Source organism: Eutrigla gurnardus, assembly GCF_963514095.1.
Source record: "Eutrigla gurnardus genome assembly, chromosome: 5".
Taxonomy (NCBI): Eukaryota; Metazoa; Chordata; class Actinopteri; order Perciformes; family Triglidae; genus Eutrigla; species Eutrigla gurnardus.
In genome coordinates, this window is record NC_139919.1 from 25,392,886 (window position 1) to 25,415,217 (window position 22,332).

A 22,332-nucleotide genomic window follows, 5' to 3' on the forward strand; every position below is an offset into this window, starting at 1 on the left:
ATTTTTTTTTCAAACATTTTATTGGTTAACAACAAAAATGACATGCACGTAGGCATTGTCGCCCTATATGCAAATCCCAATGGGAGCTAATCTCGTTTTACAACGTTGCAGTGTTACGTACTGTATGCCACTGTTATACTTATGTTTTATCTTACTATCCCCTCTTTTTAAGAAGTCTGAAAAAAACTCATATTTACTTCAAGTCCAGTCGCATCTACTTTTCTTTCCATACTGTGTACATTAGGAAGCTATTTCCATATTATATATGCATACATATTTGGCTATCATACAATTATATACTCTGTCAATATGTTTCAAACACTAAAACGTTCGTTTGAATAGCTCCTCCAAGCGCGGACGATGTGTTTATTTGTGTTTTCATACACATAAGCAGAAGAGGAAAGGCTTGCCCTTACTAAATATGGCGGCATCTGGCTTCACCGCCTGTGTTGCGTTTCAGTTGAGTTCTCCGTACGGCAGTGAAGCCTCTTTGCCAGTAGTATCTTTAACCTATGAACTCCTGAGTGTGCCAGTCCTCCGCCATATTGACTGTTGTCTTGACTAGAGGAGATAGAGAACATTTTGAGGTCCGAGAAGAAACGAAAGTGTGCTCTCCAAATCATCTAAACTGGTGCAAACTTGGCTAAAGCGTATTATAAATACCACCGTCATGGCGAGGAAGAAAAGTAAGCAGCAAGGGGTCGCCCAGAAGGAGCTCGCGCCTGGACAGCAGACCGTATCGAAGAGCCCAGTCTCTCCCGGCGATGCAGCTGACGGTGGCGGTGGAGATGCTGGGCTGGATAGGCTGGCTACTACCAGGGCGAACCAGGTAGGTTAGCTAGCAGCAGGCAGCAATCGCTGGATTTTTTAAAATAGGCTAGCTAGCCTCCGAGCTAGCACCTCTCTAGCATCACCCATTGTGCTTTTTTGTTTTTTTGTAATGTTAGCCATATCCTGCAGAGGTGAAGTTCCTTGCATCCGTTGGCAGACTCGAAAGCTATTTTAATGTGTATGCAGTTCTCGTGGATGTTGAGCTCTTAACGTTGTTTGATGGGGGAATTAAATAAATAATACGCTCAACTTAGCGAGCAGACTCGTACAGGCAGTGTGGCTAGCATTGCAAGCCCATCTCCTCTGCCGGACAGGTGACATTGTGCCTCGGACAGGTCGTCCCATTTCTTAGCGTTTACAGCTCTCCATCCGCCCAGCTAACCTTAGCATAGTAGGCTAGCCGGGCTATCATCCCCAGCTAGCGTGCTGCAAACGTGCTTTCTGCCCACACTTGAGCCCATCCACGGGAGCCCACTCAGCCAACAGTAGCTAAACAGCTGCTAGCTAGCTAGCTAATTAGCTAGTTAGCCGAGAGAGAGGTAACGGGTTCATAATAAGGCTAGCTAACTCTCATTCATGGCTCGGCTTGTTTTATTGGACTCTTTTACACGGTGCAACTTTTTTGTTGTTGTTGTTGCTGTATTCTGTCGCGAGGTTGACAGCAGCGTATACCCCCCCAAAGTTTAAATTCATGCAGTTATCAGCCAGTGATGCCTAGCTGAAACGGGAGTTGGCAACATTAGCTCTCTTAAGTTGAGGGTAAACACTAGCCGAAAAAAGAAAAAGATGGTCCGCTGCAGACTTGACCACTGTCACATCAGCCAACCCAACTAACCTTACGACTGACCTCTGAGCCTTACAACTTGCCTGAAAGTCATTGAGTAATTACATTGTATACCACGTGTGTAAGATGTCCGTTTAAAAAACGTCTCATTAATTATTTTTGGGCAATGTGTAATGCTTTTTTTTGGTATTTTTTAAATAAGCTGGTTATCTCTAAAAGCTTATATGTATCATATACTGATGCCATATGAGTAAATACTGGTAACATCTGTGTGTAACTACAGTGCTATGTGTTGAATCAACCTTTTATCTGGAGGACGCTTTGTATCGCTTTTTGATTTCCTTCTACTTTAGGTTGGCATTGTCTGATATTGTAGAACTTATTCTGACCTAGCAGACCTTATTTTTTCATGTTTCTAACTGGTAATGGCTGTTCTTTGACCGCTTTATCCTCGCTTCCACTACCCAGCCCATGCACACCTGCTGCCTCCTGTGCCACCGAGAATTTAAGGACTGGGGAGCAAGCTCCATGAATGGACTCCCCGGGGGCCACGGGACCAAGCTGGCTGATGGTGTGCCTGCGCTCTCCCAGGCCTTATTGCGGGAGGCGCCGGGGCGTAAGCTTGCTGATGCGGTGCCCTCGCTGTCTCAGTCCCTGCTGGGAGAGGTGCCTCTGTGGATATGTCAGAGCTGCTGCAAGAGCGTGGAAGAGGAGGAGAGGCGGAGCACCCAAGAGCAACCGACGCCGGTAAATAAAAGCGGACTGATTTGGGTCATATGTCTGGATCCTTTTCACAACATCTTTTTGCTACCTTTTTAGTTAAAAGTGTGTGGGTCTCTGGCGACTGAAGTCATTTAATCTTTATTCATCATATACACGGCATTGCGTTTGCACGTGCTTACTCACTAAATAAATCTGTCTAAATGTGCTGTTGGATTTAAACATTTTTTGCTACTTTTTGCCCCTTCACAAGTACCTTATTTTGTGTCTGTGTCTCTGTCACACATGCAAGGCAGCAGCAGCCATTACCTTTGCTTTCTTAGTTGTTTTAACATAAATAATTAACATGAAAGCACTGCTTTATCATCACACTTAAGCTTGACTGCAGATTAACAAGATTTTCAAGATGTTTTGTTGATAATTGAGTTAAACTAGCAGATGTTCAAATTGGGGGGAAAAAAGGACCAGAATGGATTGCATTGATTTTTTTTCGTATACTCAAGATTGATTAATGCGTATATAAAATGTTTTTGCTTGTCACACCCTTCAATGTATTACAAGCTTGTATTGGTATACTGGTGCAAAATGTAAGCTCGTGTACACTGCCCTATCATTAACACGTTTTCTTTTTCTCTCCCTTCAGGTACCATTGTCACACTCTTCCTCCTGTAAGTCCCAGAGCTGTGGGAACGGTTACCCAGAGCAAAGTACTGTGGATTGGGACCCGAGTTCCTTCCTGTCAGCCCATAAACTGTCAGGTCTTTGGAACTCTGCCCACACCAACGGAGGGGAACACTGCAACCACAACACTTCTTCACACTCACAACAAGGTCTGTCATCACAGGGTAATACACAGCTCCAGAGAACATTTAATGACATTGACAGTAATTGCTGAAAACGGCACAGACCTAAATTTCCGGCGGTGTTGCAAGTTTCAGTTTTGTGAAATTGACAGAAATTCTCTACGGATGGCTTGTTCGCTTGCTTGCAGTATATGTGTGGTACATTTTTAGCTGTCTGTTCAGGTGCTAGTCTATTACATCTTGGAAGAACAAAAGCTTACGATGCTCCAGTTCCGGAGGTCGTTAGAGCTAATTTTGAAAGCTGGAATAATGATTTAAGATAAGCTGTCAAAGCTACCAAATGCACTTAGACGATGGAGGTACATTTAAAAATAACTGAATTTACAACAAAACTGATTTAACTAAATCAGACAATATGACTTAAAATAGCAAGAAAAACATGAACTGTTTTGCGTAGAAATAAAGTGTTGCTGGAATGAATCCTAAAAGGCAGAAATTAGATAGCATTTACACTTTAAATAAAAGCTGCTGGCTAAATGAGGCCTTTATAGCCTCGTTGTGTGTGTACTCACCCTCATGTACCCGTGGTTTGATTGAGTTATAGCCTAATGTTAGCTTTTTACTTCTTGCAATTGCATTCACGCTTCAAGAATCATAAAACTGGTGTTCATTCATGAAGATTATCTTGCTGAACAAAACATGCAAGTAACACAGGCTGGTGTTTGGCACAGAGCTTATTTTCTGCAATAATCCAAAATCCATTGGAAAAATCCTATTGGTTTTTTGTCGAGGGAACCATGTGAAAGTCCGGTGTTGTTTCAAAAAAAAAGTCATTGCTGCAGCGATATACTGTATATATTATTATTATTATTATTATTATTATTATTATTATTATTATTACATTCCTTAAATTATGCCTAAACATGAATACATTTTTCAACCTGTAGTAAGACATTAAGGTTAACACTGACATTGACAACTGTTATTTGACTGTTCAGTAGTTTAGTAGGTGTGTATTACAAAGTAACTCGCATGCAGAAGCTATCTATACTTCCTCATTTTGTATTTTGGTTAACATAATGAGGTTTTATCCTTCAGGCAGGGCTAAAAATGCTTTCAATGCTTGTTTTGTTCCTCAAGCAGTAACCCTTTTATAACTTTCATACAATTGAACATGTCCAAACTTGCCCCCAAAGAGCAGGCAATTATACACATAAACCACAGTCCAAACAGTAACTCAAGAGTCAAGAGCATTGATCAAAGCTCTCAAACTCACTGATTCATTATGGTGATGTGGTCAAATAATTACTGACCATAATATGCCAACAAATGAAATGGTGAACAGCTAAGTCATTGTTTCCTATGTTTGTGGAAAGCTTGGCAGTAATCAAAAGTATTTTTGCTTTATTGTAACCGTCATATTGTTTTAAATCTAACATCTATTCCCTTTTCAAACATTTTTTTCATCTCCAGGTATAACAGCAGGATCAGCCTGTCACGAGAAAAGAGGACTTCACGAAGCACCTGGGAAATCTGCTAAAACGTCGGGGACTAAAGTCTGTCCCTACAGTCACCCGTCATCCCAGAATTCCAGTGGATCTTCTGCTGGGAACCCTCTGTCTACCTCAGCAGACCTTTGTAAGACCACTCCCAAGCACTTCAAGACCATGTGCCGTCGACCAACACCACCAGGTAATATGTCCTGTGCCTGTCGGGGCTCAGTAGCATTCTGTGACATCACAACCCAGTATAGAATCCTTTCATCGAACTGTGTTTAAGATTGAATTGAATCTGTAGTGTTAAGGGGAAGGAATATATAAGGAGATAAAATAAAAAAAGTTTAATTTGAAAACGTATCTAAGAAGTTTGAAGAAATGTATTCTTCTTGTGTTATTTTTCAGCTTCAATTTTATGATTTTTAGACCAAAATACTGTCATGGATGCCATCATTTGAACAAGATTATTTATATTCCACAGATCTTGTATTTAGATAGAAAAAACTTTTCTTGTACTTAACCAAATTGGCAAGGCAGTGCTTGTAATTTAATTCGAACTCAATTTCAAAGTAAACATAGAAAAGTGGACCAACTTATTTTACATTTAAGTAGGGATGCACCAATCCGACTTCTCAGTCCTGAAACTGATTTCAGCCAATACGATATCATGAGAAATAAACTGCGGACCAGAACACACAATATGCATTATTTGAAAAGAAAATGTAGTGTTTGCGATCTTAAAATCATTTGTATTCATGATTTTCCGTTACCCAGGTGAAGCCTTCCACCCCAGTGACCACCATCAACACACAGACTTGTCGGTACCCCCCAACAGTCCCACAGGCCTATCTTCCCAGCATTCCTCCCTCCTGCCCCCGAAGCCAAACTCTGGGCAGCATGCCCACTTAACGTCCTCATCTGGCACTGGTGTGCCAGCCCACGCTCCCTTCTCCCCACTGGTACCAAACCTCCACGGCCCTCCGGCCAAACTCACTTCTCCCAGTCCAGACAGTCCAACATCTGTCCATAAGCCCAGCCCGTGCAAAAACTCCCACATTCCTGCCGTGAACACACAACACAGCAAACTGGGCACGTCTGTCATGGGCTGTAACCATCCATGTAATGGACACAGTGCGGGAACAGTGGCCACATCAAATGTGGGCCATCTGACAGCTGGAGCCTGCAGGTCAGTATTACTACCTCAACATTGATTTTCTTGCACCACTTCTGTAGCTGTATTGATTTGAAATACAAATGCCTCTGGGGGTCATTGTCGATTATTTTCTTTTTTGTTGTCATTGTTGTTGTTGTAGGGACCAGGCATGTAAGGGGCACAAAATGACTAATGGGACGTTGTGCCACCCTTCGTCTGAGCTGGAGGAGGGGGAGGATGAAGACAGCAGCTCTGAGAGGAGCTCCTGTGCCTCCTCTTCCACCAACCAGAAGGACGGGAAGTACTGCGACTGCTGCTACTGCGAGTTCTTTGGACACAATGCGGTACGTCAAGTGTTTTTTCTGTCGTAAATTAAGAGTTCCCTTTGCAATTACACACTCGTTAAACATTCACAAAAAGCTAACATGAAAAATATTTTCTGATACATTATTATTTGGTCACAGCCTCCAGCGGCACCAACCAGCCGTAACTACGCTGAAATCCGAGAGAAGCTCCGCTCACGTCTGACCCGGCGTAAAGAGGAGCTGCCTCAGCGTCAGGATTCAGAACTGACGGTGGCCGGTGCCATCGACAACCGGGACGTAGATGAGCTGCTAGACTTCATCAACAGTTCAGAACCCAAACCGGTCAACAGTGCCAAGGCTGCCAAAAGGGCTCGACACAAACAGAAGAAGAAGGTACGATGACTTTAGAATCGATGTGTTGGAATGTTTTGTTGTTGTTGAACTAGCAAACTAAATACTGGCTTTTGCGTCTTTGAGTCTTTCATGTCTTTACATTACCTGAAGCCAACCGTAGTTCTCCGACACACTAAACTGCCGTTACGTGAGGTGCAGAGTGCACCTTGCAGAGTTAACCTTGGTACTGCATGGTGCCCTCTGACTAATGTAATAATACCATAATGTTATTATGGTAAGAGTGGCCTCTGACCACTGCAAACGGTGTTGCCATGGCTTTGCACTTGGAAAAGGTAGATCCTAAACACTGTCCCTTTTAAAATACAGCTCTGATATAGCATTAAGAGGACTAACAGTAAACAGTGAGGGTGATATCGCTGAGATAAATCTGTAACATTGGATAATTTCCTGTTAGGCCCTTATGCATAGTTAGGCACCTCCACTAACGAAAACTACTATATAGAGAGATAATTACAGAATATTAAGTTGGTGAATGCCTATTTATAAAATATGGAGAATATAACTGTCAAAACTGGTTTTGATTTATAGATTAGAATTTAAAATGAGGAACTAACTAAGAACAAGTAAACAACATTACAAATCTGACATTTGAAGCCATATTTTGGCAGTTTTGATACGAAAATAGTATGTAATGTATAATCTCACTGACCTTTTGTGTGTGTACCTGTCCACACTCTCAAACCTGTTCCATTTCTGCTTCAGGAAAAGGCTCAGCAGGGCATGGGTGCTGCAGGCAGCGACCCCCACTCCAATCCATCTGAGCCGGTCGACGACGACGAGCCCCTCCCTGATGGTTCAGAAGCCAGTCGGTTGCTTGATTGGCCTCAGCTGGAGCTTGAGCGCGTCAACAGTTTCCTCACCAGTCGGCTCGAGGAAATTAAGAACACCATCAAAGACTCAATCCGGGCCTCGTTTAGCATGTATGACCTCAATCTGGATGTTAATGACTTCCCAAAGAAGGCAGCCACGTTGGAGGGCAACCATTTACTGTCCCATCTCAATGGTTCCTCTGACCTGCAGCAGATAGACCTTGACTTGGCCCCTCTTTCACTGGGAACCTTTAAGAGCCACCTGGACCTGGTTAATGGATGGGAGGACACAACCACGGTCTCATCCCCTAATCCCACCACGGCATCAGGGGTCACTGCTGGATCCAAGGACATCCAGCGGTTGCACACTACCCCCAGTCTCTCAAAGCTCATAAGGGTTCGTTCCCCAGAAAGATGCACTTCCGCCGGATCTGACAGTTTGCCTCAGGTGCCAGCCCAAGCTACGGCTAAATCGAATGAGGATGCCCCCGATCCCAAAAACACAACGGTTGGGAACGCTGGCGCAAAGTCAAAGAAGAATAAAAAGCAGCAGCAAAGACAGGAGCAATCTGTGGCCGAGCAAAATTCCAACAAACAAACCAAAGCTGCCTCTGGGAATGACGCACAGAAAAGCAACGAGTGTAAAGAAAATGCCTCTAATGGCTCAAGAGCTGGCAACAAACAGCCCCAGCACTCTGCAGACAACCAGAGAAATGGGCCCAAGAAAGCTGAGGAAGGCAGATTGTCAAAACATGCTGCGAATGGTGGCCTCTCGAACGCCCAGAGAGGGAAAGGTGAAGCAGAAATACGTCGATCTGAGCAGGATTCCGAGAGCAAAGCTCACTCCGCCGTTTCGACAAATGGCCAGCAAGCCAAGGGGAAAAATAAGAAGAACAAGAACAAGGGTGAAAAATCTGGCAGTGGTATCGGTACAATAAACTATCTTTAACACTTGGTGCCTAATTTGAATTTTGTAATTTGTAATGTGCTAATGTTTCATCTTTGTCGTTATTCCCTAGATGATGTATTTCTCCCTAAAGATGTGGATCCAACAGAAATGGATGAGATTGACCGGGAAGTGGAATACTTCAAAAGGTAGGCTTAACATAGCAGTGTATCAGCACTAAACCGTTGCATTGATTAACAGTAAGCGCATCACTAAACCTGGACATTCCTCCTCCTCTTGTTTGTCTGTCTTCGTCCCCTCTAGGTTTTGCCTTGATTCTGCGAAACAAACTCGCCAGAAGGTAGCAGTGAATTGGTCCAACTTCAGCCTCAAAAAGGTTCCTTCCAATGCAGCTCAATAACTTGGATGAGTGCCAGGGGGGAAAAAAAACTTCACACCACAAACTCTTTCAGTAGAGTCCCATTTGGCCTGAGGCCTTCTCTCATTCCCTGTTTTTCTTCTCTTCCTTACTAAGCCAAGGGACCCTGGTTCAAAATCATACTCTCCATTCAGAGGACTGAAACATAACTTGTGGCTGACAAGCCAGGGATCATTCTCAAGGCCAACTCCTCCCTTTGCTATTATTGCAATGTTCACTAAATGAGAGATGCAAAAATGGAAAAAAGTCTGTTGAAATCCACTGCATCCATGTGCTTACGTATGTAGTATGTAAACAATTACCTTACATGAAATAAATGTTTTTATCACAAATCTGAGACATTTTAACGTTGTTAAACTTCTGAATTCAGCATTACTAGTTTCCAGCTCACTACACCAGTAGACTCTAGAGACCATTTGTCTTATACTGTCAAAAAAAAGAGCACAAGACAACATTTTGACCTAATCGCAACAGTTGCATTGATTTTAACTCAAAAACAGACAGCGGCGCATTGCGTGGTTGTTGATATTTATCGATTGGAATACTTTTCTCAACATTTTTATTATGATCATTGAAATGATTTAGTGATTGGTGAAACGAACACTTGATTGCCCTTTTGTATTAAATTATATTAAATAAAATGAGAACGTTTAGTACAACGCCAACACAACCCAGTGGGAAAACATACATTTACACTTGGCTCGCATCTTAAAAAGATCTCAATCCGATGAAGGACTCCTGAAAATACGTCCCCATGCATGACATGTAGAACTGAAACTTCTAAATACTGTCCCCCAGTCTTGTATTGGGAAACGTTAAATGTCTATTGCTTCAATGGCAATCCCCTGTTCTTTCTTGAGCAATTATATAGCGAGAGCCAATATAGACTTTGCCATCTATCATCCTTACCCCGGTTTTCTCCCTCTCAAACTGTTATAATAACCCCAGCTGTGACAGGTACACCAGTGTGCAATGTTCATTTTAATATTGGAACCATCACACATTGTTTGGCACAGTTCATTTCAATGCTTGTACTTATTGAGTGATTATTTTGGGCCCTTTTGAGCCTTTGTCATGCATTTCTGGGGGTTGTGTGTGTGTGTGAGAGAGAGATATTTTCAACCATACTACTCTTTTCCTTGTACTGTGACCTTGGTGGCACCCTGTACCCCAGCTAGCCTATCTTAAGTCCAAGTGTTGATCATCTTTTAAAGGAATATCACTGAAGAGTTCATACATTTGGGCCTTGAGAGCTACACCAGTAACCATGTTTTTAGCTGATGGCTTTCATTGAGGTGGATCATTTCTTTCCTGAAATCTGTGCTGAGATTTTGTTTTCATATAACATCTCTGATGCTTTCCAGGTTATATTCAATTAGAGAAGATTATCTTAATGTTTCGAATGTAGATTTATACTATATCAATAATAGCCAAGTGTATGTTGGCTTTGTTTCTTTTTTTAAAAATTCACTTTTGATACTGTGAAAAAAATCTTTCGTTCAGAAAGATTAAAAATAATACAGTTTTGACAAAAAAATAAAGTGTGGTGTTTTGCTTTTTTAGTTTATCTATTTGGTTTGCTCTTCTAATGATTTGCACGCGCTGCGTCTCCAACTCCAGACGGATTTGCGGTTGAAAAGTGGACGCACGGCGGCTCCCTTAGGTTTGACCCTCCCGGCGTTCCGTACATTAGCAGAGCTTCCTGTGTTTGTGTAAACATGTGGATTTAGGTCTATTTATTGAATTGTTTGCCGGCTATTTGATCAACAGCTCCGTAGTTCGCGTATATAGAGAACGTCACTGTATTCATAAATAAAATGGAGGTCGAAAACCGACTCAAAAAGGTAAGTTACGCGTATTCTGTCGTTGACGGTGTGATGAGGTTACATTAACGTTAGCTAGCTACCATTAGCTTGCTAACGTTAGCAAGCTAGTCAAACTAACTCGGGAAACGGGCATAAATGTCAACAGTGACGCCGTTGAAATAACTGGAACTGGTCACCGAATAACGTTAAAACTAAAGTGTTGGAATATTATGGGGTTTTCATTCATATGTCGTGAAATCGTGTTTTTAACGATCAAATGACGTAATTCACAACGTAATGTGGACGTTTATATTAACCTGAAAGTCGACTCTGAATATACCTACCAAGAGTTAATAATTTTACGAGAACTTGAATGCATTTTACGGTATTAATAAGCAGCTGAAAAATAATAGTGTGGACCTAATTATTATGTTTTCGGTATCAATGTAAAGTTGGGAAACTCCTGAGTCCTGTAACGCTTCGTCACTTCACGTTTTAATTATGATTTAGCAACACAATATACTTGCAATATACCTTATTTCCACGAGAAACAGTCGGCAGTTAAATAAACTAAGTGAAATTTAAAAGGGTCAAATAAGCGTGTCCAGTAGAACATATGTCCATATGTGACTAAATTTGTACAGATCTATAAATAAAATGTCATTTTGGCTTGAGTGTGAACTTAAATACATTTAATAATGTAATTAATCCATTAATCGGCAGCTACAATCAGTGCCTAGGATACCGATTTATGCATCTCCCACCTTAACACTCTGCAAAGACACTATTGGCACAAATTGAAGTTGATTGACTTTGAAAGAGTGGGTTTTCATTCAAACCTACAATTTAAAACTAAATTTTAGAATACTGTAGCCATTTAACGTAACTGTAAATGTTTAACAAAACCCAAAGAGAAATATTGAGAGATGTATCACGCAAACCTTGCATATTTCCGACCAATAATAGGTAGATCAAGGGAATTCTCCAACTGAGCTTCTTCTACTCAATATAATAAAACACCAATGTCTGTTGGCTTTCATTGTGCGTTGCATGCAATTCTCAGCAGGCAGGCAGAACTCTGCACAACACTAGTCAGATGTGTTGTGTCCATTGCTACAGCTTTGACAAAAGCTAACCAAAGCACGATGTCAAAAAGTGTAACATATTAATATATACAAGTCAAAATCCTATTGCAATACTGTGCAGATCCATTTGGTGCATGCTGGCATATGACTCTGTTGTATACAGATCAGTCACATTCAATAAATAGACCTGTGTGAAAATGTATTGTGGTAATATTCTATATAATCTTCTGAAAATAATCACTGCATCAGATCCTGTTTTTGTACCAGCTGCTTTGCATACGACGGAAGGACCTCCGCTGGATGTGTATGAAGGCCGTTCTGGATGAACGCTGAGCTCTAACCCAAGAGTGACTCATGATAATGTGTTTGTACAGAGATCCCATGGGGAGGAAGAGAGGTCTGGCTCAGAAGGATCAGAAGATGACGATTATGTTCCGTATGTCCCCGTCAAAATTAGAAAACAACAGATGGTAAGTGTTTGTGCACTGTATTGTTTTGACACAAGTAGAAAGGATACACCAATCCGATCCACCGCACCTCATTATGCATGAGCTTGATTAACCACGCTAACCACGCGAAACCAGCTACCGAACAATACAATAGCAATACAAATGCCCATATTGTTACACTCCTACACGGTAGCCACATGTCAAATGTGATGTTTATGTTTTTAACCTGTACCTCACAGCTACAGAAGATGTTACGTCTGCGAGGAAAGGCAGTGGACGACGACCTGAAGGACTTTGGTGAGGAGCAGAGGGATGAGGACGAGGGTCTCGGTCCACGCTCCAATGTCAGTCTCCTTGACCAGCATCAGCACCTCAAGGAAAAAGCCGAAGGTATCCTATTCAAATGTGACCCACTCTGTATTATGATTGTTGGTATTCTCATCATGCTGCTAATTAAATATTACCATATTGAGTCTGTGATCTTACAGTTGTTTTTTGTATCTACAGCCCGTAAGGAGTCAGCCAAGGAGAAACAGCTGAAAGAGGAAGAGAAGATTCTTGAGAGCGTTGCAGAGGGCAGAGGTAAAGTTATAATGCTTCAAGTTCAGCTGTTGAAATATTAATCAGATTTAAAGTTTGTGCAACTTTTGTTTGTGCAAAATGTTCTAAACTTGAAAACTAATGCTTTACTAAACTCTCCTATCAGCTCTGATGTCTGTGAAGGAAATGGCCAAAGGTATCATCTATGATGATCCCATAAAAACAAGGTACGCTCTTGACCAGTTCATTCTATAAAGTCACATTGTTTGTCGTGTTTTTTTCAACATTTCATTTAATGTGGTTGTTGTTTATAGCTGGTTGGCACCACGCTACATCCTGAACATGCCAACCACCCGACACGAGCGCGTCAGGAAGAAGTTTCACATCCTTTCTGATGGAGACGGCATCCCTCCTCCAATCAAAAGCTTCAGGGAGATGAAGCTTCCACCAGGTTAAAACACCCTCCTTCTCCCACACATTGTTCTTTTGTCCAAAGCCTTTAATGGTCCCACATGATAAACAACTGACAACAAAATTTTGTTTGCAGCAATTCTAAAAGGTTTGAAAAAGAAGGGGATTGTACATCCGACGCCGATTCAAATTCAAGGAATCCCTACAGTGTAAGTACAGCAAATGCACATATATTATGCAAATATGGAGCACACGTAAACTGTTCATGAACTGACAATGTTTGTCTGTAGTCTGTCAGGTCGAGACATGATTGGCATAGCCTTCACTGGTTCTGGAAAGACTTTGGTCTTCACGCTGCCCATCATCATGTTTTCCCTGGAGCAGGAGAAAAGGCTGCCTTTCTTTAAGAGAGAGGGACCGTATGGACTCATCATCTGTCCCTCAGTAAGAGACACAGGACAAACAGCTTGCAATGCAGTTTGGTGGATTGGAAAAAAAAGATTTTCCTAGTGTTTGCACTTAAGACAGATGGCATTTACTGTGAGCAACATTTCTTTCCTTTTTTTATGCAACTAAGCATATCCGATTTTAATAAGTTTTCCTTCACTCCAGCGAGAATTGGCGAGACAGACTCATGGCATCATCGAGTACTACTGCAAGCTGCTGGAGGAGGAAGGAGCTCCTCAGCTGCGCACTGCCCTCTGCATTGGAGGAATGTCTGTGAAGGAGCAGATGGAGGTAGTAAAACAGTAAGTAAGAGTGAAAGAATTTCTGTCTTTTATCCAGAAATTCAAGAGGAAAAAATGCATGATTTGGCTGCAACACATCATCCTGAGAGGAGAAAATAGGCCAATGTTCTGGACATAATGCCTTACAGAAAGCATGCATAGTGCAGTAATTTAACATGGCCATCTCAGGACGTATGCACTAATACTGCATTTAAAAAAATACAAGCAGGAAGCTCATTTTGTTGTGACTGTTGCAGTGGTGTCCACATGATGGTCGCTACCCCTGGCAGACTGATGGACTTGCTGCAGAAGAAGATGGTGAGTCTGGACATCTGCCGCTACTTGGCTCTGGATGAGGCTGATAGGATGATTGACATGGGCTTTGAGGAAGACATCAGAACCATCTTCTCCTATTTCAAGGTGAGGTCCTCCTCGGCAGCAGCCACCACACAAAAGCAACCAAATCATAAATATAGTAGATTCCTTTCCCCCTCCATTATGTATGACGTGGTTGTGAAAGTACTAGTTGGACAAATTCACCACTCGATGAAATACCATCGATCTTTTAATTTATTTTTCACACTGAAAGGCGTTTTTGGCATTTCTGTTAAAAGTTGTCTGTGAAATCTCAATAAATTTAGAGTAAAAAATAGCCCATGTTATTAAAGTTACAGAATAGTGTGTCATTTCTTTCTGTAGCAGTAGCTGAAATAGTTTTTGCTAATGCTTTAAGAGGCAACAGCTTGTGTCATCAACTAAACACTCCCTATGATTGGCTGATTAGTCCATATTCCAGCTACTGGGCTCAATCAATAGTGGGTTTCTTATTTTATTTTTTTAGGCTAAAATCTTGTCATGAAAATTGAGCCTTAAGTTCACCCTACATGAAGAGTCCTATAATGTGTTCTTTCTTATTCTAGGGACAAAGGCAAACCCTGCTTTTCAGTGCCACTATGCCCAAAAAGATCCAGAACTTTGCCAAGAGTGCACTAGTCAAACCAATCACCATCAACGTGGGCCGGGCCGGAGCTGCCAGCTTAGATGTCATCCAGGTACGTTTATTTGTCACTGAAATAAGTTTACCCTCTTAGTAGGTGGAATTGATCAAAAATGTGTGAACCAAATAATATGCTTGGTGTGCAGGAAGTGGAATATGTCAAAGAGGAGGCCAAGATGGTGTACCTGCTGGAGTGTCTCCAGAAAACACCACCTCCGGTCAGTACTTCACATTCCTTATCACATTGACATATCGAGAATATGCAACCAAACATGTCAAATGTTACCAAAAAAATCCCTATTTATGCCAACAGGTGCTGATATTTGCTGAGAAGAAGGCCGATGTCGATGCCATCCATGAGTATCTGCTGCTCAAAGGAGTCGAGGCGGTGGCCATCCATGGAGGAAAAGGTACGCAGAGATATGTTCTCATATTTAAAGCACACAGCAATCAGTACAAAGTGATGATGATGATTACTGCATGTGGAGGAATAAGAACACTTATTACAGACAACCTTACACTTACAACCTTCTTGTAGTTGCTCATTATGACCACCAGATGCCACCCTCCTTGCAAATGCCACCGTTTCTTCATAGTTTCTTCAACATTTCACTTCTGTCACATTTTCCATTTGTCATTGTCTTGCAAAATATGATTGATGCAATATTTGTTCATTTATTTTATTTCATTTTCTAGATCAGGAGGAAAGAACAAAAGCCATAGAGGCGTTTAAAGAAGGGAAAAAAGATGTCTTAGTTGCCACAGACGTTGCTTCCAAGGGTCTGGATTTCCCAGCTATACAGCATGTAGTGAATTATGACATGCCTGAGGAGATAGAAAACTATGGTAAGAGGATATATATGTATATATAGGTACATTATGAAACCATCAGTTCTCCTTGCTCAAGCTGTTTGTTTGAAATTGTCTCGTTTCAGTCCACAGAATTGGAAGAACTGGACGATCAGGCAAGACTGGTATAGCCACTACGTTCATCAATAAAGGCTGTGGTAAGGAAAATACCAATAAAGACAAAAAGCCAATACATTTCTGAAAAGGAGCATTGATTTTCCCAATATTTGCAATGTATTATAGTGAATTCAGCCAGCTCAGATCAGTGTTGAATGACAATAAGTTAACAGGAAGTGTATGTCTTTCACTACACAGATGAGTCAGTGTTGATGGACCTTAAAGCTCTGCTGGTTGAAGCCAAGCAGAAGGTTCCTCCGGTCCTCCAGGTGCTCCAGACAGGAGACGAGACCATGCTGGACATCGGAGGTGAGTCGCTCACACTAAATCTAGTTCACATCTCTCTTTCTCTAAGCCTACATGCTCTTCGCCGTTGCTTTCCCCTACAATTACTCTTTTTAAATGTTCCTCTAACATGATCCGACAGCTTCCTAACATACCTGACTCTCATGTTTTCACAGGAGAGAGGGGCTGTACGTTCTGTGGCGGTCTGGGTCATCGTATTACAGACTGTCCCAAGTTGGAGGCCATGCAGACCAAGCAGGTCACCAACATCGGGCGCAAAGACTACCTGGCTCATAGCTCCATGGACTTCTAACAGTTTTTCATTCGAGGCAATATTCTCCAGTGGAAAACAGAACCGAGAAACATTTCTGAGGAAATGGTGCAGCTGTGTGTCCTATCACTCTCGAAAGAAGTGTATTTTTAGGTTTTTCACCTAATCGTTTGCAGGTATACCAGTTTAGAAATCTGTCATACGTGTTTTTGGATGTGGTAGCCTTTTGTAATATACAGTTTTGATACTCCAGTTGTAAATAAAACCACTTTAATCTGTTGATAATCTTGTATGTTCTTATCTGTAAATATGGAGAGGTGTGGTATAAATCATGCATTGTGAGGAAGTTGCTAAAACTAGCAGAATAATGCAAAGGGAAGTTTGACTCAAGAAAACACCGATGCACAAGCTGTGAGCCGTTTCTTTTGCAACACCTAAGTTGCAGATCAGAGATAACTTCACCCGGCTGGACTTACACAAGTAGACGACAGAATGAAAGCTGCCGTGACGTAATGGAAACAAGTGTTCTAGGTGGCGTAGGAACGCTAATTTTAAGTCTTGGTTGGTCACATCTCGACTACAGAGCATCGAGAACTGGAGTGAGAGATTATCGGAGACGGCTTACAAGCATGGATGTCATCTACAAGGAAGGCAAGCTGTTTCTTTACGTGGTCAGGTTTGGAAAAGTAAGTTTTACAGATATTCAGATATACTTGTGAAACTGAACATTGTGGTTAATTCTGGTTTGGATGTCTGTGTGGCAACAACTGCTCCGTGAACCTTTTTATGTGACAATACTTTGCTTTAATGAACTGCTTAGTTAAAGTGAATAACGGCTCAGTTTGTTATGCAGATGTTAATCCAGAGGTTTTATCTGTTGACATAGAGTATATCAAGACATAAATTACTTTTCAATACACATCAAGCTTTAGTTAACAACACGGTTGAGTAGTCTAAGTCCAAGAGAGCACTACTACTCAATTTGTTTTTTAAATGTCCCTGCTGTTTGGATTGCATGGATCAAATTAAGTAATACATGGATTAATAAATGCAGCATCACTGAGGTCTTTAGTGAGGTCAAAACAACTGTTGCTTTTACAGGCAGTATTATTACAAAACACTATTACAGTAAAACGTAAAAGGCAGTAAGATATGAAAAAAGAAAGAGTTTCTCTATTTGGCTTTCATTAACATTTAGGGCATTAAGAAGATGCTTCATACCAATGATATCTGTGATGCCTGTCAACTGTAGGGAACTTTTCTAACTACTCAATCATAGATTTTTGTTGATTCAATGTCAGCTGGACTCAGATAATCATTTTTCTGAAGCTGTTAACGATGATAAAAACATCTTAAATCATTCCCCCTCTGTGATCTGCTACAGAGAACATGGCGGAAAGTATGGATGATGCTTTTTAAGCCCAGCACCACGGGGGTCGGCCGGTTGGAGCTCTCAATTCTAAATAACAAGGACGCTGTTGCCGACCTGAAGAAGATCCGTCGGCTGAAATCATCTGACAGGAAAGTGGTGCGCCTGAGTGACTGCCTCAGTGTCATCCCGGCCCCAAAGGAGTCGTGCCCCCCCGGGTGCACCGCCTTCTTCTTACACACCACTCAGTGCACCTACACCCTGGCCTCCACGGCGAGCCAGGACTGGCTAAGTGCCCTCTGTCTTCTGGCCTTCCAGGTAACGCACATCTCTCCACACCGGTTTATTTTTCTGTATTCGCAGCGGTGTTCGATTTTTGGGAGAGGCCGGGAGGAAGCGTACCCACGATCAGAGAAAGAGGAAGTTAATACAGTATCTGTAACTTCTGTCTCTTCACTTCTCTAATTCGTGTGCTTGCACAAGCTATGTACTTTCTTGCATCTTAGAAGTCATAAAATGGTGATAAGGGGAGGGAATGCACTCCATGTAATGTTTACCATGCCACTGTGTTTACAGAAGGATCCTAGGGAATCAGACAAAGGGACTTTCGAGAGAGGAAATGGCTTGACCATGGAGGACAATGACCTTTACTCATCTTGGAAAAAAGGTAATGTCAGACGAGAGCCAATCAACTACCAATTTTTTTTACAATTTCTAACAATAGTGTTCCCTTCCCCTTCAAACTAGACTACAGTGATGCTGCAGTGCTCCCGTATGAACAATCAAAAATGTGACCCAGAGTCTTAAAAGTAAATTTACAGATGTATTATGATAAAGGACAAAGACCAGGAAAAAACTAGCAGTGAGCGTTTGGTGTTATTACATCGTAAATCAGCAGAAACACAGAAAATGTGAGCAGTAAGTAAGTCGTTAATTTATTCAACATGAGCGGCAGAATGTATTAACGTCAGCAAGCTCTGGCTTATGCACATTTATTTCTTTTTATTTCCTAATGGATTACACTTATCCTGAAAAATCCAGGCAGCCCAGTCACACGGAGAGAGATTAGTAGAATGCAAGTCATTTCAAATCCGCCTTTTTTCTGCGTGAGAGTATATTTGCTGTGCGTTTATTCCCTTTTGCTGATGTTCTGCTGCTCAGACCTTAAATGAAAAATGTTTTTAAGAGGCACACATTTTCCTTCTCCTGTTTTAGAGGTGACACTTCCTCCAAACCATTACCATGTGACGGTCCAGAGCACAGAGGCATCCAGGCGGTGCGAGCTGGCTGGGGAGTATCTGCTCTCCTGGGAAAAAGAGGCCATGGAGCTGCTGGACAGCAATACTGCTCACATATTGTACCGCTGGCCGTACAGGCTCGTACGCAAATTTGGACAGGTTGAGGTAAAATAATGATACACCGAACATTCAGCTCAAAATCAGTTGCATAACTTTGTTGTTCAGCGTTTTGGGGAATATACTTATTTGGCTTTCTTGCAGAGAAATCGATCCTCAGCAAGAAAGCAAAATGAGCATGTTTCTCAACACTTTAACTCTTCCTTTAAAGTGTGTGTTGATGGATGTGATTGCAGGGTGGATTCAGCATAGAAGCAGGCCGCCGCTGCGAGTCGGGGGAAGGCGTGTTCGTCTTCCTGTCCAGCCACGCTCCCCAGATCTTCCAAGCCATATCAAAGCAGTGCTCCGTGGAGAGCACGTCCTCCGTCCCGCCGCCCGCCGTCCACAGACGATCCACCGCTGACCTCTCTCCTGTTATCCTAGACACAGACGACTGGCCCCCTCTTCCTCCAGGCCTGGACGACCCTCCAGATGCTCTTGCTGCCACAGAGGACGACCACTACGCTACTATTAACGACACCCTTGCACGAAATGTAAAGCGGGCGTCTCTCTTCGAGCCCCGTGTCTCTTTGGTAGAGGGATTTGAGTACGAGGAGGAACGCTGCCATTCCCTGGATGCTTTAAACATGGATAATGACATGGCAGGCAGCATTTATTACAACGTCAGGAGAGGCACGTCCCCCATGATCGGATTCGATGAGTTCATACCCCCGGTAGAGTCGGAGTGCCTCTATTCTGATGTGAAAGTCCATCCGCCCTTGAATCCCCAAGCGCAGCCCTCCTTGCCACCCCTCCCTCAGCCGGCCCCCCAGCCCCCTTGCTTCACCCCACCCAGGCCCCGACACCAGCGCCAGCAACCTGCGAGTCACTACCCCCAGCCGGGGTACAACGCACAGCCACAGGCGGTGGATGACATAAAGGAGATGGAAGAGGCCATCAGCCCTTCTTCCAGCGTTACCCCCACAGAGCTCCCTGGCAGTTTTAAACACAGGCTGGCAAATATCATTTGTAAGGACCTGGCAAAGTTCCAGCCACCTCTTCCCTCCGGAGCAGGCAGCCCCCCATTTTCTCATTAGGATATTAGTTAACAGACAAGACCAGGAGGGGCAGTTTTAACCATGATAGACTGCCATAAAGCCGAATTAGTTGCTGCACTCCTCTGAAATCGGCTCTGCTGGGAACATTTGGCATCAGATTTTGGCTCGCAGACGTCTGTGGGTTTATCTGTTGTGTAAAAAAAATGTATCTGGAATACATTTTAATCTGTGGATTGTTTTGTTATTGTTGCAAGAATAGGATTCAAGTATTGTTCTTCACTCCTGGAATGTTAAGAGACATTTTTTTTTTTTCAGCTGCAGTATCTTTAATGTGATTTATAAGCCGATGATTGGAATGAACAGTTGTCTGTTGGACTGTTTCGTTATGAAGCTTTGAAAAGAATGTTTCCCTCTTGCATTCATTGAGTTAAATAGCATATTTTGCATTGGCTTCTTCTACTTTTTCTTCAAAAGAATATGTGGCTTCTCTCACATTTAAAAAATCAGCAGTTTTTGCAAAAAAACACTGTATTTCAGACATGGACGCTTCATGCTTCATGTGGTAAAAGATACAAAAACAACTTAAAATGCACAGATATGTTTCAAGTATATATTTATTGTAGCAAAACAATCCTCATAAAATACCCCATAGCTATACATAAATATGAAAATAATTGTTTTTAATTTAGAAAATGTCACTAATGACACTGTGAATGTCTTTAGTGATGGTTCGGGACATAAAGTGCATTAAAAAAGGCCTCTTCGGTGGCCTTAGGGAGTAAAAAAAATCAGCTGGTGTATTTTCTTTTCTTCATTGGCAGTGCAACATCTAGGTTATTACAAATGTCAGGAGAATACACAAGACTGTCTCAATATGATCAACATTTCTACAAGCTGTAGTTTTTGGTTCTCACATGTCTCCTTCCATTAAAGACACTGCAGAATAAGTCACTGTCTCAGATTTTCCTCCATGTCACTGAGGTGCGAAGATTCCCCGTCGCTGTTGCTGCTGGAGCAAGTCATTGACTGATTTGACCCCAGGTCAGACGCGGGTCCGAATATGATGAGGTGGTCCCCGCTCCGCGGGTTCGAGGGCTGCGCGGCGTGAGAGTGGCTCCTCCTGCAGGTCTTGTCCGGACCCGGACGGGGACTCCTGCACTCCGGGTGAACCACGCCGGTCAGCAGCTCCGACAGCTCGGTGATGTAGATCTGCGCCATTTGCAAGGTGTCGTACTTGGACAGCTTCCTCTCGTTCTCCAGGGAGGGGATGACGCTGCGCAGCTCGTCGAAAGCCTTGTTCAGGCCGTGCATCCGCCTCCTCTCCCGGGCGTTGGCGGCGACGCGCCTGTGCTTCTGCGGGCCGCAGTGGCTCACCTTCCCCCCCTCCTCGGAGTCTGTCTCCGCGCGCTCTGGAAGTTTACCCATCGGGAGCGAGTCAGACGAAATCCACGCCTTGGAGCTGATGTGATGGAAGTCCTCCGGGTACTCCGACCAGCCCGGGAGCTCTCCTGTTGCAGTCATCGCTGCGAACGGCCTTGTGGTGGTGCAACGGAGAGGTCAAAAACCCGAAGACTGTGGCTGATGATCTGTGGAGGGGTTCGCACCGCGCCAACCATTTATACAGCCTCCCCTCAGTCACCTTGGTGTCACTCCCATCCCTCCGACAGACAGCCTCGGGAGGCAGCAGCCAATCGCGCCATCCCCTCTGACCCTGTCAACGAACAATTAAACAAAGCTCCACTTTTTTCCTTTTTTTTTACTCCTATTGTGCATTGTAACTCAATCACAATCACACAGAGGGGAGCCGCGAGTATTAATCATTTAAGAGCGTGGCTTAGAAGAAGATGATCTGAGGAGTTTGTGCAGTAAAGTTTATTGGTAAAGTTTCCCAGAAAGAAAGGAAGTAACAAGTGTGCATGTAGGGAACTATTTCTGCTGGATTTATACTTTTAAATGCATCATCTTTTTTCACACATTTTAGGTTAATATCTATATTAACACGTTAATCAGATATTGAGTAAATTCGGTGCGTTTCTTCCAGGAGCAAATGAAGCGACTCCTGCTCTGGAGGGTTTGTTCCCAAACAAGCACAAGCAGTAAAAGTGGACAATCTTTGGCGGATTATTTGCGGAAGAATAATAAAACGAACAGGTGGGAGGCTTGAGCCTGTGAGACACACCTGTCTGCAGTGATAACCGATAAGTTGTCTCAAGGCGAGTTATGAATCATTTAGCAAGAGGCGATGGTGAAAAACGTATTATTATTATTATTTAGATTTCATGTTCCCCAAGTGTGACTAAATCAAGTCAGGTAATTTCATTTCGATTAGTCACGTGGCCCCCTTGTGCATATATCAGCTGGTGTCCCCTGGCACCTCGCGCGCATCCGTCACCC

At 42.7% G+C, this 22,332-nt stretch overlaps 4 protein-coding genes across 5 annotated transcripts; 3 read left to right on the top strand and 1 right to left on the bottom strand.

Annotated features, from left to right (window-relative positions):
• The first annotated feature begins 528 nt into the window (after positions 1 to 528).
• Positions 529 to 8,638, top strand: fam193b (family with sequence similarity 193 member B). Of its 2 annotated transcripts, none has more exons than XM_084010489.1 (10): positions 529 to 829; positions 2,084 to 2,362; positions 2,979 to 3,180; positions 4,612 to 4,830; positions 5,409 to 5,820; positions 5,948 to 6,131; positions 6,252 to 6,485; positions 7,209 to 8,244; positions 8,335 to 8,410; positions 8,526 to 8,638. In XM_084010489.1, exons 1-10 carry the CDS (start codon positions 671 to 673, stop codon positions 8,620 to 8,622), a joined length of 2,898 nt encoding a protein of 965 aa, XP_083866615.1. In that variant the 5' UTR covers positions 529 to 670; the 3' UTR covers positions 8,623 to 8,638. The 2 variants fall into 2 exon arrangements, with proteins under 2 accessions (XP_083866615.1, XP_083866616.1); XM_084010490.1 differs by having other exon boundaries at positions 2,979 to 3,165.
• Positions 8,639 to 10,329: 1,691 nt separating this feature from the next.
• On the top strand, positions 10,330 to 16,446 carry ddx41 (DEAD (Asp-Glu-Ala-Asp) box polypeptide 41). Its single transcript, XM_084009680.1, has 17 exons — positions 10,330 to 10,484; positions 11,905 to 12,000; positions 12,219 to 12,369; positions 12,487 to 12,561; positions 12,686 to 12,746; positions 12,834 to 12,970; positions 13,067 to 13,139; positions 13,221 to 13,374; positions 13,543 to 13,679; positions 13,916 to 14,078; positions 14,579 to 14,710; positions 14,802 to 14,873; positions 14,969 to 15,065; positions 15,352 to 15,501; positions 15,591 to 15,662; positions 15,820 to 15,930; positions 16,083 to 16,446. The coding sequence occupies exons 1-17, from the start codon at positions 10,458 to 10,460 to the stop codon at positions 16,217 to 16,219; spliced, it is 1,845 nt and encodes a 614-aa protein (XP_083865806.1). The 5' UTR covers positions 10,330 to 10,457; the 3' UTR covers positions 16,220 to 16,446.
• Positions 16,447 to 16,606: 160 nt separating this feature from the next.
• Positions 16,607 to 20,527, top strand: dok3 (docking protein 3). Its single transcript, XM_084010571.1, has 5 exons — positions 16,607 to 16,863; positions 17,562 to 17,864; positions 18,123 to 18,213; positions 18,762 to 18,949; positions 19,138 to 20,527. Exons 1-5 carry the CDS (start codon positions 16,690 to 16,692, stop codon positions 19,975 to 19,977), a joined length of 1,596 nt encoding a protein of 531 aa, XP_083866697.1. The 5' UTR covers positions 16,607 to 16,689; the 3' UTR covers positions 19,978 to 20,527.
• A 344-nt stretch (positions 20,528 to 20,871) lies between these two features.
• On the bottom strand, positions 20,872 to 21,902 carry atoh1b (atonal bHLH transcription factor 1b). Its single transcript, XM_084010572.1, has one exon. The coding sequence runs from the start codon at positions 21,457 to 21,459 to the stop codon at positions 20,887 to 20,889; it is 573 nt and encodes a 190-aa protein (XP_083866698.1). The 5' UTR covers positions 21,460 to 21,902; the 3' UTR covers positions 20,872 to 20,886.
• Between the last annotated feature and the right edge of the window lie 430 nt (positions 21,903 to 22,332).

Excerpts from the sequence above, each read along its gene's own strand:
- atoh1b (XM_084010572.1), bottom strand. The coding sequence starts at position 21,459 with ATGACTGCAACAGGAGAGCTCCCGGGCTGGTCGGAGTACCCGGAGGAC.
- ddx41 (XM_084009680.1), top strand. The coding sequence starts at position 10,458 with ATGGAGGTCGAAAACCGACTCAAAAAG. Across the intron at positions 15,663-15,819 it reads GTTCATCAATAAAGGCTGTG|ATGAGTCAGTGTTGATGGAC; the intron begins GTAAGGAAAATA and ends TTCACTACACAG. Across the intron at positions 15,931-16,082 it reads GACCATGCTGGACATCGGAG|GAGAGAGGGGCTGTACGTTC; the intron begins GTGAGTCGCTCA and ends ATGTTTTCACAG.
- fam193b (XM_084010489.1), top strand. The coding sequence starts at position 671 with ATGGCGAGGAAGAAAAGTAAGCAGCAAGGGGTCGCCCAGAAGGAGCTC. Across the intron at positions 830-2,083 it reads CTACTACCAGGGCGAACCAG|CCCATGCACACCTGCTGCCT; the intron begins GTAGGTTAGCTA and ends TCCACTACCCAG. Across the intron at positions 3,181-4,611 it reads ACAAGGTCTGTCATCACAGG|GTATAACAGCAGGATCAGCC; the intron begins GTAATACACAGC and ends TTTCATCTCCAG.
- dok3 (XM_084010571.1), top strand. The coding sequence starts at position 16,690 with ATGGAAACAAGTGTTCTAGGTGGCGTAGGAACGCTAATTTTAAGTCTT. Across the intron at positions 16,864-17,561 it reads ACGTGGTCAGGTTTGGAAAA|AGAACATGGCGGAAAGTATG; the intron begins GTAAGTTTTACA and ends GATCTGCTACAG. Across the intron at positions 17,865-18,122 it reads TCTGTCTTCTGGCCTTCCAG|AAGGATCCTAGGGAATCAGA; the intron begins GTAACGCACATC and ends CTGTGTTTACAG.